The sequence below is a fragment of the Temnothorax americanus genome, unplaced genomic scaffold, assembly GCF_048541705.1.
Source record: "Temnothorax americanus isolate GAGA-0224 unplaced genomic scaffold, ASM4854170v1 Scaffold117, whole genome shotgun sequence".
NCBI lineage: Eukaryota > Metazoa > Arthropoda > Insecta > Hymenoptera > Formicidae > Temnothorax > Temnothorax americanus.
Genome location: NW_027509250.1, coordinates 305,209 through 319,280, shown reverse-complemented (window position 1 = coordinate 319,280; position 14,072 = coordinate 305,209). Strand labels below are relative to the sequence as shown.

The following is a 14,072-nucleotide window of genomic DNA, read 5'->3' as shown; positions in this document are numbered from 1 at the left end:
TGCAACCGCGAAATACGGCACCGCTAAGGCCACGACCAGCCCTCAACCCGGCCCGAGTGATGGGCCCGCTGCCACCGCCGCCGATACCGATCATCGTCGCGCCCGGGATTACCGTGGACGTGCCACATTTCGCACGCCACGTCTCCCGCGAATACAAAGCCCGACTCGGGAACAGGCGCTGGCACATCCGATTCAATGGAGATGGGTCCGTCCGATGGATTAAGGAGAAATCCCAGAGCACCACGGGGTAGGTCCAGCCAAGGTCAGCCGACTACCCCGACCGGCCATCAACGCATGCCTCAAATTTCAGGCATACTAAGGGGGGGTGATGTAACGATGCACCCCCACACATGCATCATTCCCGGCGAAGAACTGCCGGATGCCGCCCGACGATCTCCGTCAGGCGAGGAAAGGGCGCGGTGCGCCCACTTTATTTTTAAACGAAGTAACTGCGATCGTGTGCGCGGCACTCCGCCGCACCGACATCTTCCCGGGTCTCCGACAGAAACCGAGGGGAGCCGAGCGCCGCCGAGCGCGAGCACGCTTACCGCCACGCCGATTCCGCTCCGCTCCGCCGGCGGCGCGGCTCACGCGGGAATCGGCCTCCCCTCCCTAGCGTACCACCCGGGCGAGTATAAAATACCGGCGCCGCGACAGATAGACACTCCAATCCGAGTCTAGCTACCTGTGCTCCGCTACCCTCGGAGACGAGTACCTTTCCGCTTCCTAGGTCAGCTCACGAAACGGGGTACAGCGTTCTGTGCCTCGCTCGAGAGTTCTCGAGCGCTGACCGCCTTCCTACCCGGGACACCCCGTCTGCCACGGTAACCAGGGGTCGAGCGTGCTCGGCCTCTCGACAAGAGTTCTTGCCGCCGGAACTGTCGGACCTCCTCGTCAACCGATCGACCAGCCTAGCCCCTGGCCGTTCGTTTCCCTTACCTCCGCGCCGCATAATTAACACCGGATCGTATCGCGAGAAAGAAACCGCGCCGGATAACATACACGCGCCCGCGCCGCGATTCTCGCGCCGCGGGCCGACCAGCCATTGGCCGGCCTCAAGGCCCGTTCGCACGCATACCGCATCGCGCCGGTGCGGACCACCTGATTCGCGTCCGCCGCATAAACCAAATGCGCTCCCGACATTTGTAATTATCGCGGCCGTCTCATAACATATAATCCGCCCGCGTCCGCCGCATAAACCGAATGCGCTCCCGAAATTTGTAATTATCGCGACCGTCTTATAGAATATAATCCGCCCGCGTCCGCCGCATACACCGAATGCATTGTAATTATCGCGGCCGTCTTATAGCATATAATCCGCCCGCGTCCGCCGCATAAACCGAATGCGTTTCCGTACTCTGTAATTGAACCACTGTAATAAACCACGTTCCGTATCAAAACTGCCTTCTGTCTCTGGGCCTACCATCGAACTCCTGGTCCGGCGAGCTAGTCCGCGTTCGATATAAACAGCCAAAAGGCAGGCCGTTACAGACTAACTATCTTGTAAATGACTAATATATATGTGGAAATACTACATATACGAACAAAGGAAAGTCTTTTAAAGCAGTAAATGGAAATTTTAAAGAAGTGGAAAGCCAACGCATGTATACTTTGAAGGCACACTATGTGTCTAGTTTAATGATAGTGGAGCCCCCGGGGGCGGAACCTACTGCCTCCACGCGAAACGAGTTGTCACATGGGTTCGTCGCGTGCTTTACGAGCTCGTTTAAGTAGAGGTGATATTAAACAAGATAAGTTAGTCGATCATCTGTGTGAATATTTGTGGTGATATACAATAAACGAGCTCGTAAAGCACGCCACGAACCCATGTGACACTGCAGGCGGGCGGAACCTACGACTGCCTCCACGCATATACTTTCCTTGCGAAACGAGTTGTCACATGGGTTCGTGGCTTGTTTTACGAGCTCGTTTAAGTAGAGATAATATTAAACAAGATAAGTTATCATCTGTGTGAATATTTGTGGCGATATACAACTAATTTTGCAAAGCGAAAACTTTAATGCTTCGCAACTTTTGAACGGATCGTGACCGCCACTTTTTTCAAGGTCAAGGTTACTCAGGGTCATGACTTTGACAACATATGTCAAGATCAAGGTCATTGGCAAGTGGGGTCTTAATATGCATAATTACCATAACAATTTTTGTAATTTTGCAAAAAGCATTATTAGAAGAGAGTTGGATATTACAGAGCACCTAAAGAATTGAAGCGTATATCTAAGCTTAGAAATGTTTCAAAAAAGTTTTACCGAAACTGTACCGAACAAATGTAATGTATCTAAATACAAACTGTAATGCCGCGCATTTAGCAGAATACTTATTCGCAAATTTTCCCAGTCTAAATATAAGCAAAAAATGCCATTATTGCAATCACGAAAATTTGCGAAAAGTTTAAAATAGTATTAATATTAATATATTTTTACAGAACGGTCTTTCCGAATTACGAAACACTATAATTAACACCAACCACGATAAAGATTCGATGTGCAAGAAATGCCAACAAAATGTGCTTGAAAAATATAATTTGCAATCACATTTACTTGTAGATTGCAGCGTCTTCACAGACAAACAAATATGCTGCTTCAATTGGCATAGAGAAACCAAATACGATATTCGGCTCTGTTAAATGTTTGTTTTCGGCTCTGTTACCTAAAATTTTAGATATTAATAAGCAGCATTTAGCAATATATCATAACTGGTACAGTATCCTACCACCAATATGCCAGTAATGAAAATAACAGACATTACACAGCAAACATTTATGACACGACTCGCTGGTATTTATATGATGACTAGCATGCCCCGCCGGGCTTCGCCCCGGAAAACATGTGTATTAAGACACGCAAATAATCTCTCTCTCTCTCTCTCTCTCTCTCTCTCTCTCTCTCTCTCTCCCCCTCTCTCTCTCTTTCTCTCTCTCTCTGGAAAATTTCGCAACCAATTTCCAAAAAGATACCGATTCCCAAAAAGATCGGTAACGAAAAACTATACACTTTATGGCACTCTCCGGGAAATTCTACCCCTATTTCATGTACCCTTGGTAAAAATTCGGTCCACTAACGAATGAGTAGTTCGCGGTCAGACAGACATACATACATACATACAGACGTCCGGACTTATAATAATAGATATGGTGATTAAACGAAGAATGGCATCAGACGATGAAGAGATAGCGCCACATTTAATAATATATACCCTATAAAGAATATAACTAAGCAAAAATATTAATTCAGTAAATATAAGTTAACAATTTCTTTATAAAAGATTTATGAGTTTTATATGCAGCATTAGTTATCCAATTTTAATCATTTTAGTATAATCTCAATCATCCTTCATCTCACACACACATGCTATCACACAGAGAGAGAGAGAGAGAGAGAGAGAGAGAGAGAGAGAGAGAGAGAGAGAGAGAGGAGAGGGAGAGGGAGAAGGAGAAGGTTTGGAGTCATAAAATACTACAGAAGTGACGAACCGTGGGGTCCTGATCTCTGCTGCAACACACACACACACACGCACGCACGCACGCACGCACGCACGCACGCACGCACGCACGCACGCACGCACGCACGCACGCACGCACGCACGCACGCACGCACGCACGCACGCACGCACGCACGCACGCACGCACGCACGCACGCACGCACGCACGCACGCACGCACGCACGCACGCACGCACGCACGCACGCACGCACGCACGCACGCACGCACGCACGCACGCACGCACGCACGCACGCACACACACAAAGAGAGTTTGGAGTCGTAAAATACCGCAGAAGAGATAAGCTGTGGGGTCGATTTTTCGTACCACGAATCGAAAAATTTCTAACACCCGAAAGGAGAAAAATTTTTTTAAGTTCCGGCAGTTCTCTTGGTAGTTCTCAAGAGCACTAGCTGATAGCATCTCACGAGTTCTGAAGATTATCTTTATGAATCATATCGCTAAAAGCATAATTGAAAGAGTTCTCGTCGATTCTGTTAGCTGGATCGAGAAATTTTTAATTTTGAAAAATTTTTTGGGAAATTTAAAGTTTTCTTTGAAGTAAAGGGTAGGACTTTAAGAGTTTTACCAGTATTAATGCTCGAAGCACTACAACCGATATATAAAAAGTCCTCGCAACTTTTCACATGTCGGGTCAAAAAATTCCTAAGTTCCGAAGGATAGAAAATTTTTTTGTAAACCGGGCGATTTTATCAGAGTTCTGGATAGCATCTTACGAGTTCTACCAATAACGATTAATGCTCGAAGCGCTACGACCAATATATAAAAAGTTCTCGCAATTTTTTGTATAATAAAAATTTTTTTTTAAAGTTCTGGGAGTTCTGTTGAGAGTTCTGTGTAGCACCTTAAGAGTTCTCGTCGATTCTGTAAGTTTGATAAAAAATTTTTAATTTCAAAAAAATTTTTGGGGGAAAATTAATGTTTTCTTTGGAGTTCTGGGTAGCACCACAAGAGTTCTATCGAAAAGTATTAAGGTGCAAAATCGATCCAAAATGAAATTAAAAAGTTATCGCCGATTTTCGAATCATGAATCGTGAAGTTGGCATCCCAAAACTCCAAACCGCTGTTTTTTGGGTTAAATTGCCAGAACTATTTTTCTTACCTATCAGGAACTTTAGAACTCTTTGGGGAAGAGCCAGAGCTCCAACAATTATATCAAAATTCTAAAATTGCGGTGCTATCTCTAGTCTGGTTATCTAACTTTACAGAGATTTTCGATTCTTTTAAAATTTTCAAATTTTTGTGTATTTTGGATAGTAAAAAAATTCTCAGAAGGAAAATAGTCGCTCATTCCGTTTGTTTATAATTAAAGTTGAAGGTGAAGACCTGAAAAGATCACTCAGGAGGGTGACCTTGACAACATATGTCAAGGTCAAAGTAATCCGAGCTGTGTTAGTTATTGTAAACAATTACCCAAACCACTTTAGACCTGAGGATTATATTACCTATAGATCTATATTACCTATAGATTATATTACCACCGGCTTTGAAAGTGATAAGTTTACAAGAAAATTAATAGACATATAATGAAACTGTAACGATGCACCCCCACACATGCATCGTTCCCGGCGAGGAGCTGCCGGATGCCGCCTGACGATCTCCGTCGGGCGAGGAAAGGGCGCGGTGCGCCCACCTTATTTTTTGAACGAAGGAGCCGCGATCGTGTGCGCGGCGCTCCGCCGCACCGACATCGTCCCGGGTCTCCGACAGACACCGAGGGGAGCCGAGCGCCGCCGAGCGCGAGCGCGCTTGCCGCCGCGCCGATCCCGCTCCGCTCCGCCGGCGGCGCGGCTCACGCGGGAATCGGCCTCCCCTCCCTAGCGTACCACCCGGGCGAGTATAAAATACCGGCGCCGCGACAGATCGAGACTCGCAATCCGAGCTTAGCTACCTGTGCTCCGCTACCCTCGGAGACGAGTACCTTTCCGCTTCCTAGGCCAGCTCACGAAACGGGGTACAGCGTTCTGTGCCTCGCTCGAGAGTTCTCGAGCGCTGACCGCCTTCCTACCCGGGACACCCCGTCTGCCACGGTAACCAGGGGTCGAGCGTACTCGGCCTCTCGACAAGAGTTCTTGCCGCCGGAACAGTCGGACCTCCTCGTCAACCGATCGACCAGCCTAGCCCCTGGCCGTTCGTTTCCCTTACCTCCGCGGCGCATAATTAACACCGGACCATATCGCGAGAAAAGAAACCGCGCCGGATAACACACGCGCCCGCGCCGCGATTCTCGCGCCGCGGGCCGATCAGCCATTGGCCGGCCTCAAGGCCCGTTCGCACGCGTACCGCATCGCGCCGGTACGGACCACCTGATTCGCGTCCGCCGCATAAACCGAATGCGCTCCCGAAATTTGTAATTATCGCGACCGTCTTATAGAATATAATCCGCCCGCGTCCGCCGCATACACCGAATGCGTTGTAATTCTCGCGGCCGTCTCATAGCATATAATCCGCCCGCGTCCGCCGCATAAACCAGATGCGCTCCCGAAATTTGTAATTATCGCGACCGTCTTATAGAATACTAGCTGGTTACCCGGGCTTCGCCCCGGAGGACACGCCCTGAAAGACATATTTAATGAGACACGCAAATAGATGATAGCGTATATTTACATTTAACGCCAATAGATTTCCGCATCACCCTTGAGGTACTATTATAAATGCGTTTTTTTTTTAGTGGTTTCCCCAGTAGGCCTATTCCACTGTAAAGAAATCCGTGCTTTCTTCCCGTATTTAATTACTTTAAATACATGTCTCTCACAGACATGGTATCTCTTACAGACATGGTGTCTCTTACAGATATGGTGTTTCTTACAGACATGGTGTCTTTTACTCTCTCACCTTTTTTAAAATTAGGTCATTTTTTCCATAAAAATTAGCAAAATTATATAAACCTCTTTCACACATGTTTTTCTCCTTATTTGTTTTCTCAAACAGGCATGATGTCTTTCACATACATGTTTTTCTCTCTCATGCGAACATTATATTTTTTATCATAATTTTTTTTTAAAAATGCTCCAAAAATATCTACAACCTTTTTTTTCTATTTTAGAACTTCTTTGTATACCACATTAGTGGTTCTCCCCTCAGGCGCTAGTATCACAAGACTGTTTGGTGAGCTCACTCTCGAACATGCCACATAGAACTGCCCATGTGAGAAACAGTCTTCACTTAAATCAATTCCTGCTACTTTTAACGACTGTCCCTGGGACTTGTTGATAGTCATCGCAAAACAAACTTTGATAGGAAACTGCAACCTCTTAAACTCAAAAAGATACTCTGACGATATTAGTGGTATGCGTGGTATAAATACCGTCTCTCCCCGTGCACATCCGGTGAATATTGTGGCCTCGATAACATTTCTATGTAGAGCCTTCACTTGAAGCCTTGTGCCATTGCAAAGTTTTGGCGGATTCAAATTTCTCAACAACATCACTGGTGCCCCCACTTTAAGAAAAAGCTTATGGGCTGGTAAGCCAGGAGGGTTCATTGTGTTAAGAAACTCTACTGGGTAGTTGACCGCGTCATCCGTATCTACCACCGAGTCCACAGATCTGTAATTCATTTCTCCTTCCTCGAATGATTTAAGAAGAATGTTATTAATGACACCAGCTTTATCATTCCTAGGGGTCAGAATGGCACGCTCGCACAGCCAATCCATAGATTTTTCTTTGATATCCGCAATATCAGGGTATATCTTATTAATAAGACTCTCTAGGCTTTTTACTACTAAACCTAGATTTGCAGGAATAATCACTTTTCCTTCCATCTCAGGATACTCTCCATCTCCAATTTTTAATAGTAGTTTTGAAAATTGCCCTGCAAAAACATCACCTTTCAAGTGTACCCTCATGTTTTTCCTGATAGAGATTTTCCTGATAAGGGACCACAAATGTGATTTCTTTACACACGCCTTAACTTCGTCTGCTCGAGTTCCTCTTGGCACTACTGGCAAAGTCTGTCTGAAATCTCCAGCAAGCAGCACGGTCACTCCCCCCATTACTCCATCGTTACCCCTAATATCTTTGAGGGTTGTGCTCAATGCCTCAAAACCCCCCTTATGTGCCATGGTACTTTCATCCCAAACAATGAGCTTACAATCCCGTAGTACTTTAGCCATGTTACTTTGTTTTGAAATATTGCACAGAGATATTTCTGTTTGAATTAAATTCAGAGGAAGCTTAAAAGCAGCGTGAGCGGTCCTCCCTCCCTCCAACAAAGTAGCAGCGATACCTGACGATGCAACAGCCAAGGCAATTCCACGTTCTCTCCTTACCCTCGCCAGAAGTAAGTTGATGAGGAAGGTTTTCCCAGTACCACCTGGAGCATCTAAGAAAAATACCTGACCATCTCCTGACTCTACGCTACTAAGAACCTGCCGATAGACAGCGAGTTGCTCATCTGTTAATAAACCCTCGTTATTCAATACCACTTCTTCCAAGGCATTTACATCGTAGTTTGTCTCCCTCAAATAGTCTCTGTTCCCCAATACCTCTCCAAACCTTTTTGGCTGAGGCAGGCCATACTGTTCCAACTCCTGTCCTCCCAAAGACATCACTGCGTCCTCAATCATTACCAGGCATCTGTTGTACACCTCATCTATCATGTTCTGCGCACTACCTTTCAACTCTCTCTCTACCTGTCGCATAATATCCTCTGAGAAGCTGTCTTTGTACTTTTCCCAAAGACTCAGAGGTTCACAAAGTTGGCAAAATGCCAACATCACTGTGAAAAGCTCCCTCAGCTTTAAAGGTGAATCACATAATGCAGCTTCCTCCAAGGTATTGTCCCATTGCTTGTCATCTTCCAATAAACCTAATGCCTTGCATGTAGACTGGAATGTGGAACAGAGGACACCATTCACAGTCCTCAGATCTAAAAAAGACGTTGGACCTCGAATCTCATGTAGCAACAAACGCAGATAATAACACTCAGTGTTGTTTGGATGGATGGTATACACTCTTCCCAGTACGTGGTCCTTCTTTATTCCTGACCAACCATCCACATCTTTCCCCCTCTTTCTTCTCTCGAACTTATTATTTTTCCACACATAGTATGAAGGAACCTCATAGTACAGGAGAGTTTTTGCAAATTCGTCAGTTTTGCAAAGTTCAAAAAAAGCCAATAGTGTTGTCTGAGGTGGGTTATTCATCCTCTCAATTAAGTTTGTAGAGTTGAAGTACACACGCTGACCATTTTCAAGGTGAACATTGAGATGGAAGACAGAGGGGTACCTCTCATGTATTGGGAACGCCAAGATTCTCCAAACCGCCTCTGAGCTACTGATGTACCGCCCACTCTCGTACATCTTCACCTCATCCTTCTCACTCTCCAGGGCAAAAACCGCCTGGTCACTTCCCTTGTTCACGTACTTGCAAATGTATTTAATAGACTTTACAGAATTGCATAATTCCACATTAATATGAGCATTAAAAATACGTAACAATACAGGGTTGTACGGCACCACCCAACGATTGTCCAGTTCTATTCCATTGATTTCTACGGTGTATCCACCATTAGCTGAAGACCTCCTCCGATACTGTGGGTATCCATCGCCTCCTGTCTGAGTGTCATTTTGAAATATTCGCGGATACCTCTTACTGCAGCTACCATCTTTCATGCAAGGCGAATTGTGGTTTAAGCCCCCGCATGGACCATGAATCATGTTGGCTTTAACGATATTGTGTAGAAGAGAGTCTTTTAAAGGATTAGGTATTTCCGCACAGATGACTTTGTCGATCATATCAGAGAAGATGCGCTGCTCTAGCCACAGCAATATGTGTATGTGAGGCAGACCTCGCTTTTGCCACTCCACAGAGTACATATAGCAACACACTTTTCCAAACAGACTACCTTTATTCAATAGAGCCATCATTTTCTTCACCTTAAGATGAAATACCCTTGCTATAATGTCGTGTCGATCGTGAGTTTTTTGCCCAGGCAATAATGCATCTGTTATATCCTTCCACTTTGGATTACAGGTAAAAGTGATAAACAAATCAGGACGGCCGTGGTAGCGAACGTATGTCATTGCGTCTTGTGTCCGCTCATGCATGTAGCGAGGTCCTCCAGTGAAAGATGACGGAAGCACCACCATTTTACCCAGCTGAGAAACGTCAGCATCCTGCCTTCCCACGGCATCCCTCAGGTGAATGTAGCTTTCTGCCCTAAGCTGCGCCTGGTTGTTCCTAATATAGTTCAACCTTTCTGTCTCTATTTTGGCGTACATGTCAACCAGAAACTGACTAAAAAGAGAACGGAAGTACACTAAGTGGTTAACTTCCCCTTCTCTAATCATAATTCGATATGAGTAAAAGCTCGCTGCGGAAACTAAATTCTTATGTTGCAACTTGGTCTGATGGTCTCGCTGAGGAATGGCAATCGAGTATCCATCCTCGCCACGGCAAAACATGAGCGGGTACTGCAAGGCGTCGTACGACCGGTGGACCTCGCTGATGCGCCGCAGTTTGTTATCGTGGCTCTGCAGCACGATGTCTCGCTTGTTGAATTCCTGACCCACAATCACCAGAGCTACCTCATTTGCTATTGGTGCGTTAAAGCAACCTCTATGAGCGTCATCTGGTTTTCTGTCTGCATGGATAACAACTTCAAACTTTTTGCAATTTGGAGATACCTTATCCAAAGTGGTTTTCAGGTCCTTTATATAGGTGTTGACGTCATGTAGCATTCTCTGTAGTTCTTTGACTAATCCCTGTTTGACATCTGAAAAATTGCTACATCTTAAACGCACTTCCCTGTCATCCTCTCCCACAAAATAAATTTGAAGAAATTGAGCTTCCTGTTCAGGTAATGGCAGCAGACTTCCTACCAAGTGATATACCTGCCCCTGAACTTTAAAGGTCGGTATAAAGCCATCTTGTAGAACCTGCTTACCGCCGAATGATGTCATACTAAAGCAACCATTGTACTTTCTAATATTGTTCATAAAGTGAACGTGCTCTGGATGTCTGCCCATTACCAAACTATATAGAGGCTCGGGCAGAGGTTCTAAGGGTGCAAGTTGCACCTTTCCAGCGCTGCAACACATGCCAGGGGATTCTTCCTGCCATTTAAGAGCATTGCAATATTTGCACTTGTGACTCATGGTTCCCAAAGCTATAGTGCTCTCTGTCTCATAAGCCACGTCTGGATCATATGCCATACCTGAATGAGCTTTAACCGTCCACGGAAGTATTCGCCTTTCTACTCTTCTTCCAGGATTACTTTGTTCATATCGAGACTCTGCCTCTCTGTGCACCTCAGGATTATTTTTTGGTACCTAGTCACTGCTGTTCTGTGCATTTCTGGATTTTTTTGTTGGTACCTAGTCACTGCTATTCTGTGCATTTCTGGATTTTTTTGTTGGTACCTAGTCACTGCTGTTCTGTGCATTTCTGGATTTTTTTGTTGATACCTAGTCACTGCTGTTCTGTGCATTTCTGGATTTTTTTGTTGATACCTAGTCACTGCTGTTCTGTGCATTTCTGGATTTTTTTGTTGGTACCTAGTCACTGCTGTTCTGTGCATTTCTGGATTTTTTTGTTGGTACCTAGTCACTGCTGTTCTGTGCATTTCTGGATTTTTTTGTTGATACCTAGTCACTGCTGTTCTGTGCATTTCTGGATTTTTTTGTTGGTACCTAGTCACTGCTGTTCTGTGCATTTCTGGATTTTTTTGTTGGTACCTAGTCACTGCTGTTCTGTGCATTTCTGGATTTTTTTGTTGATACCTAGTCACTGCTGTTCTGTGCATTTCTGGATTTTTTTGTTGATACCTAGTCACCGCTGTTCTGTGCATTTCTGGATTTTTTTGTTGGTACCTAGTCACTGCTGTTCTGTGCACCTCAGGGTTATTCTGTGCATATTTTTTGGACGCATTTATAAGTTGCTTCCTCCTTTTGACATTAGTGTATCTCTTTCGTCGTTTTACATGAGCCTCATTAGGAATAGGAATAAGTATATGCTTTGAGAGGTGTGAGTTTGAGTCAGGCTGAGAGAAGGACGGTTTGTTGTTCTCTTCATCAGGTTTACGTTGTTCGTACGCATCAAAATGTCCCTTAGAAATATCTTGTGTGAAACGTATTCTCCTAACAGGGTTACCTTCCTCACCGAAACTCTCATAGAGCTTACCATTACGGTAAACCTCAAAAACAAACCCGAAAAGTTGCCCAGCCGCCACCAACTCGCATAAACCACCATAAGTAAAGGGTTTCGACATTTCATCGAGATACTCGCTAGAACTATTGTAATTGTTCCCCAAGCTGTCGTGGGACATAATTGAAAATTCCTCCCAATTATCCACCACATGACTCACGATTATCTCACGCACATCCCTCGCCATTAACTGTGTGTTATACATGAGATAGGAGAGGGCCCGGAAAAGGCAAGCTCCATCCCCTATAATGGGGACAATAGTGTAAGGTACCATCTCCCCATTAACATTTAAAAAATCGATTGCCATCCCGATTTAATTAAAAGTGACAAAGCGCTCTCAAAAATTAAATAATTAAAAGTGACAAAAGCGCTCTCAAAAATTAAATTATTTTTCCTTAAATCTATATCTATAAAGAAAAGATATTTAACGGCAGGAAAAGGGTCAATAAATCTAAATCGATACTATTGCCTTTCCTTCTTTATTAGAAACTAACTAATTACCTGATTAACTGCAAACACGAAATTAACGTAAAAGATACTTTACAGTTTTCTCCTTCTCTCTCTTTCTCTTTCTCTTTCTCCCTCTCTCTCTCTCTCTCTCTCTCTCTCTCTCTCTCTCTCTCTGTCTTTCTCTCTTTCTTTTTCTGTCTGTCTAAATTAAACAGATAACGATTATTAAAACATAATAATTTCAGGAATGTAAATATTATGTTAAGCTATGACAACAATTCTAATAATTAAATATAGTATGTTGAATCATAATATTTACATAAATAAAAATTCACAAACGAAATACCCTCTAGGTGCACCAACCAACAATGGCTAGGTATCAACAAAATAACCTTCTTATTAAAACGTAATAATTTCATGATTTTCAATATTATGTTGTTATGATAGTAAGTTACTGAATTAAATATAGTATGTTGAAACATAATAATTAAAGGAATAGAAATTCACAAATTAATCTATCTATATCTATATCCAGTTTCATTGCTTAAAATAATACAGATAATAATTTATGATTTCTTTAAAGTAAATTTTAAAATATATGTTATATTTATTTTATCGGTTTAGATTTATTGGCCCTTTTCCTGCCGTTAAATATCTTTGCTTTATAGATATAGATTTTTAAAAAAGTAATTTAAAAAAAAAGTAATAACTCTCTCTCTCTCTCTCTCTGTTTATTTTTCTCTCTCTTTCTTTCTTTCATTAATTTTATTAATTATGCAAATCTATCTCAAATAAATATATTTTACTCTTTATTAAATGTATGCTTTTTTAATGGTTAACATTAATAAAAATGTCCCAAATTATTTAAGTTTTCATCTTTTAAATTTACCACGTATATAACTTTACCTGTTTAAAAAATTTTTCTCTTCGTCTTTCTCTTCTTGAAAAAATACAGTTCCTCTAATAGTTTTACTTTAAAAAATTATCTTTCAATCTCACTTTCGAATAATTTATTTCTTCTTCCTTCCTTCCAATTCGACTCTCAATATCTTTAAAGAATAAAGAAAACTATATAAAGGCTATAATAAACGTTCATACATACACACAAACACACACACACACTCTCTCTCTCTCTCTTTTTCTCTCTCTAACATTAATTACGTTTTTTTTATAAATTTCCTGTCTTTCAAAACATATTACCACTTACTCTGTTCTCTCCCTTCCTTTCGTCTTCTTCTTCTCCTTACAAAGACACTATCTCCCTCTCTTTCTCTCTCTCTCTCTCTCTCTCTCTCTCTCTCTCTCTCTCGAACTTTCTTCAGCAATGATTACGTTAAGTTTTTTAAATTTGTAGTGTTCGAGGCAAACCTCGCAAGATGATAAATATATTTGAAGCATGCCACATATAAAACAGAAGAATGAGTTATCAATTATTTCCATTTATATAAGTGAATACATTGCTTAATTAAATTCGAGATATTCAATTAAAAAGATTTTAAAGAAATGATATATTTTTATAAAATAAAATTTAATTTATTTAACTTTTGATATTAAATTTTTTTTCCTCAGAACTCTGGTGTAAATATTAAATTTTTTGAAATATTTTCTCCTGGAATTAATGTTGGACATATTGATCATTTTCTAAAATCAAAAAATATTTTCATAAAAAATAAAGTTTTTTCTGGACGTTGATGAGTCAGTCAGTCAGGACAGTCGTGAAAACACATTTTACCCCTTTTCACCCCCTTATTTCTTCAGTCAGTCAGGACAGTCATACTTTTGGTAAAAATTATTTGAAAAAATTTCGATACCGGCTTCCAAAAAATCGGTAACGAAAAATTATACATTTCACAGTACTCCTCGGAAAATAATTGAAAAAATTTTGATACCGGCTTCCAAAAGATCGGTAACGAAAAATTATACATTTCATAGTAGAAAAATTATACATTTCATAGTAC

The 14,072-nt window shown here is 42.4% G+C and overlaps 2 protein-coding genes across 2 annotated transcripts in view; one reads left to right on the top strand and one right to left on the bottom strand.

Moving 5' to 3' along the window:
* Positions 1-14,072, top strand: part of LOC143908826 (uncharacterized) — a 72,462-nt gene that overhangs the window by 23,321 nt on the left and 35,069 nt on the right. The window lies entirely within an intron of this gene.
* Positions 6,555-10,673, bottom strand: LOC143908819 (uncharacterized). Its single transcript, XM_077426625.1, has one exon. The coding sequence runs from the start codon at positions 10,671-10,673 to the stop codon at positions 6,555-6,557; it is 4,119 nt and encodes a 1,372-aa protein (XP_077282751.1).

Bases quoted from the DNA above. Each gene is read 5' to 3' on its own strand.
- LOC143908819 (XM_077426625.1), bottom strand. From the start codon at position 10,673: ATGGCATATGATCCAGACGTGGCTTATGAGACAGAGAGCACTATAGCT.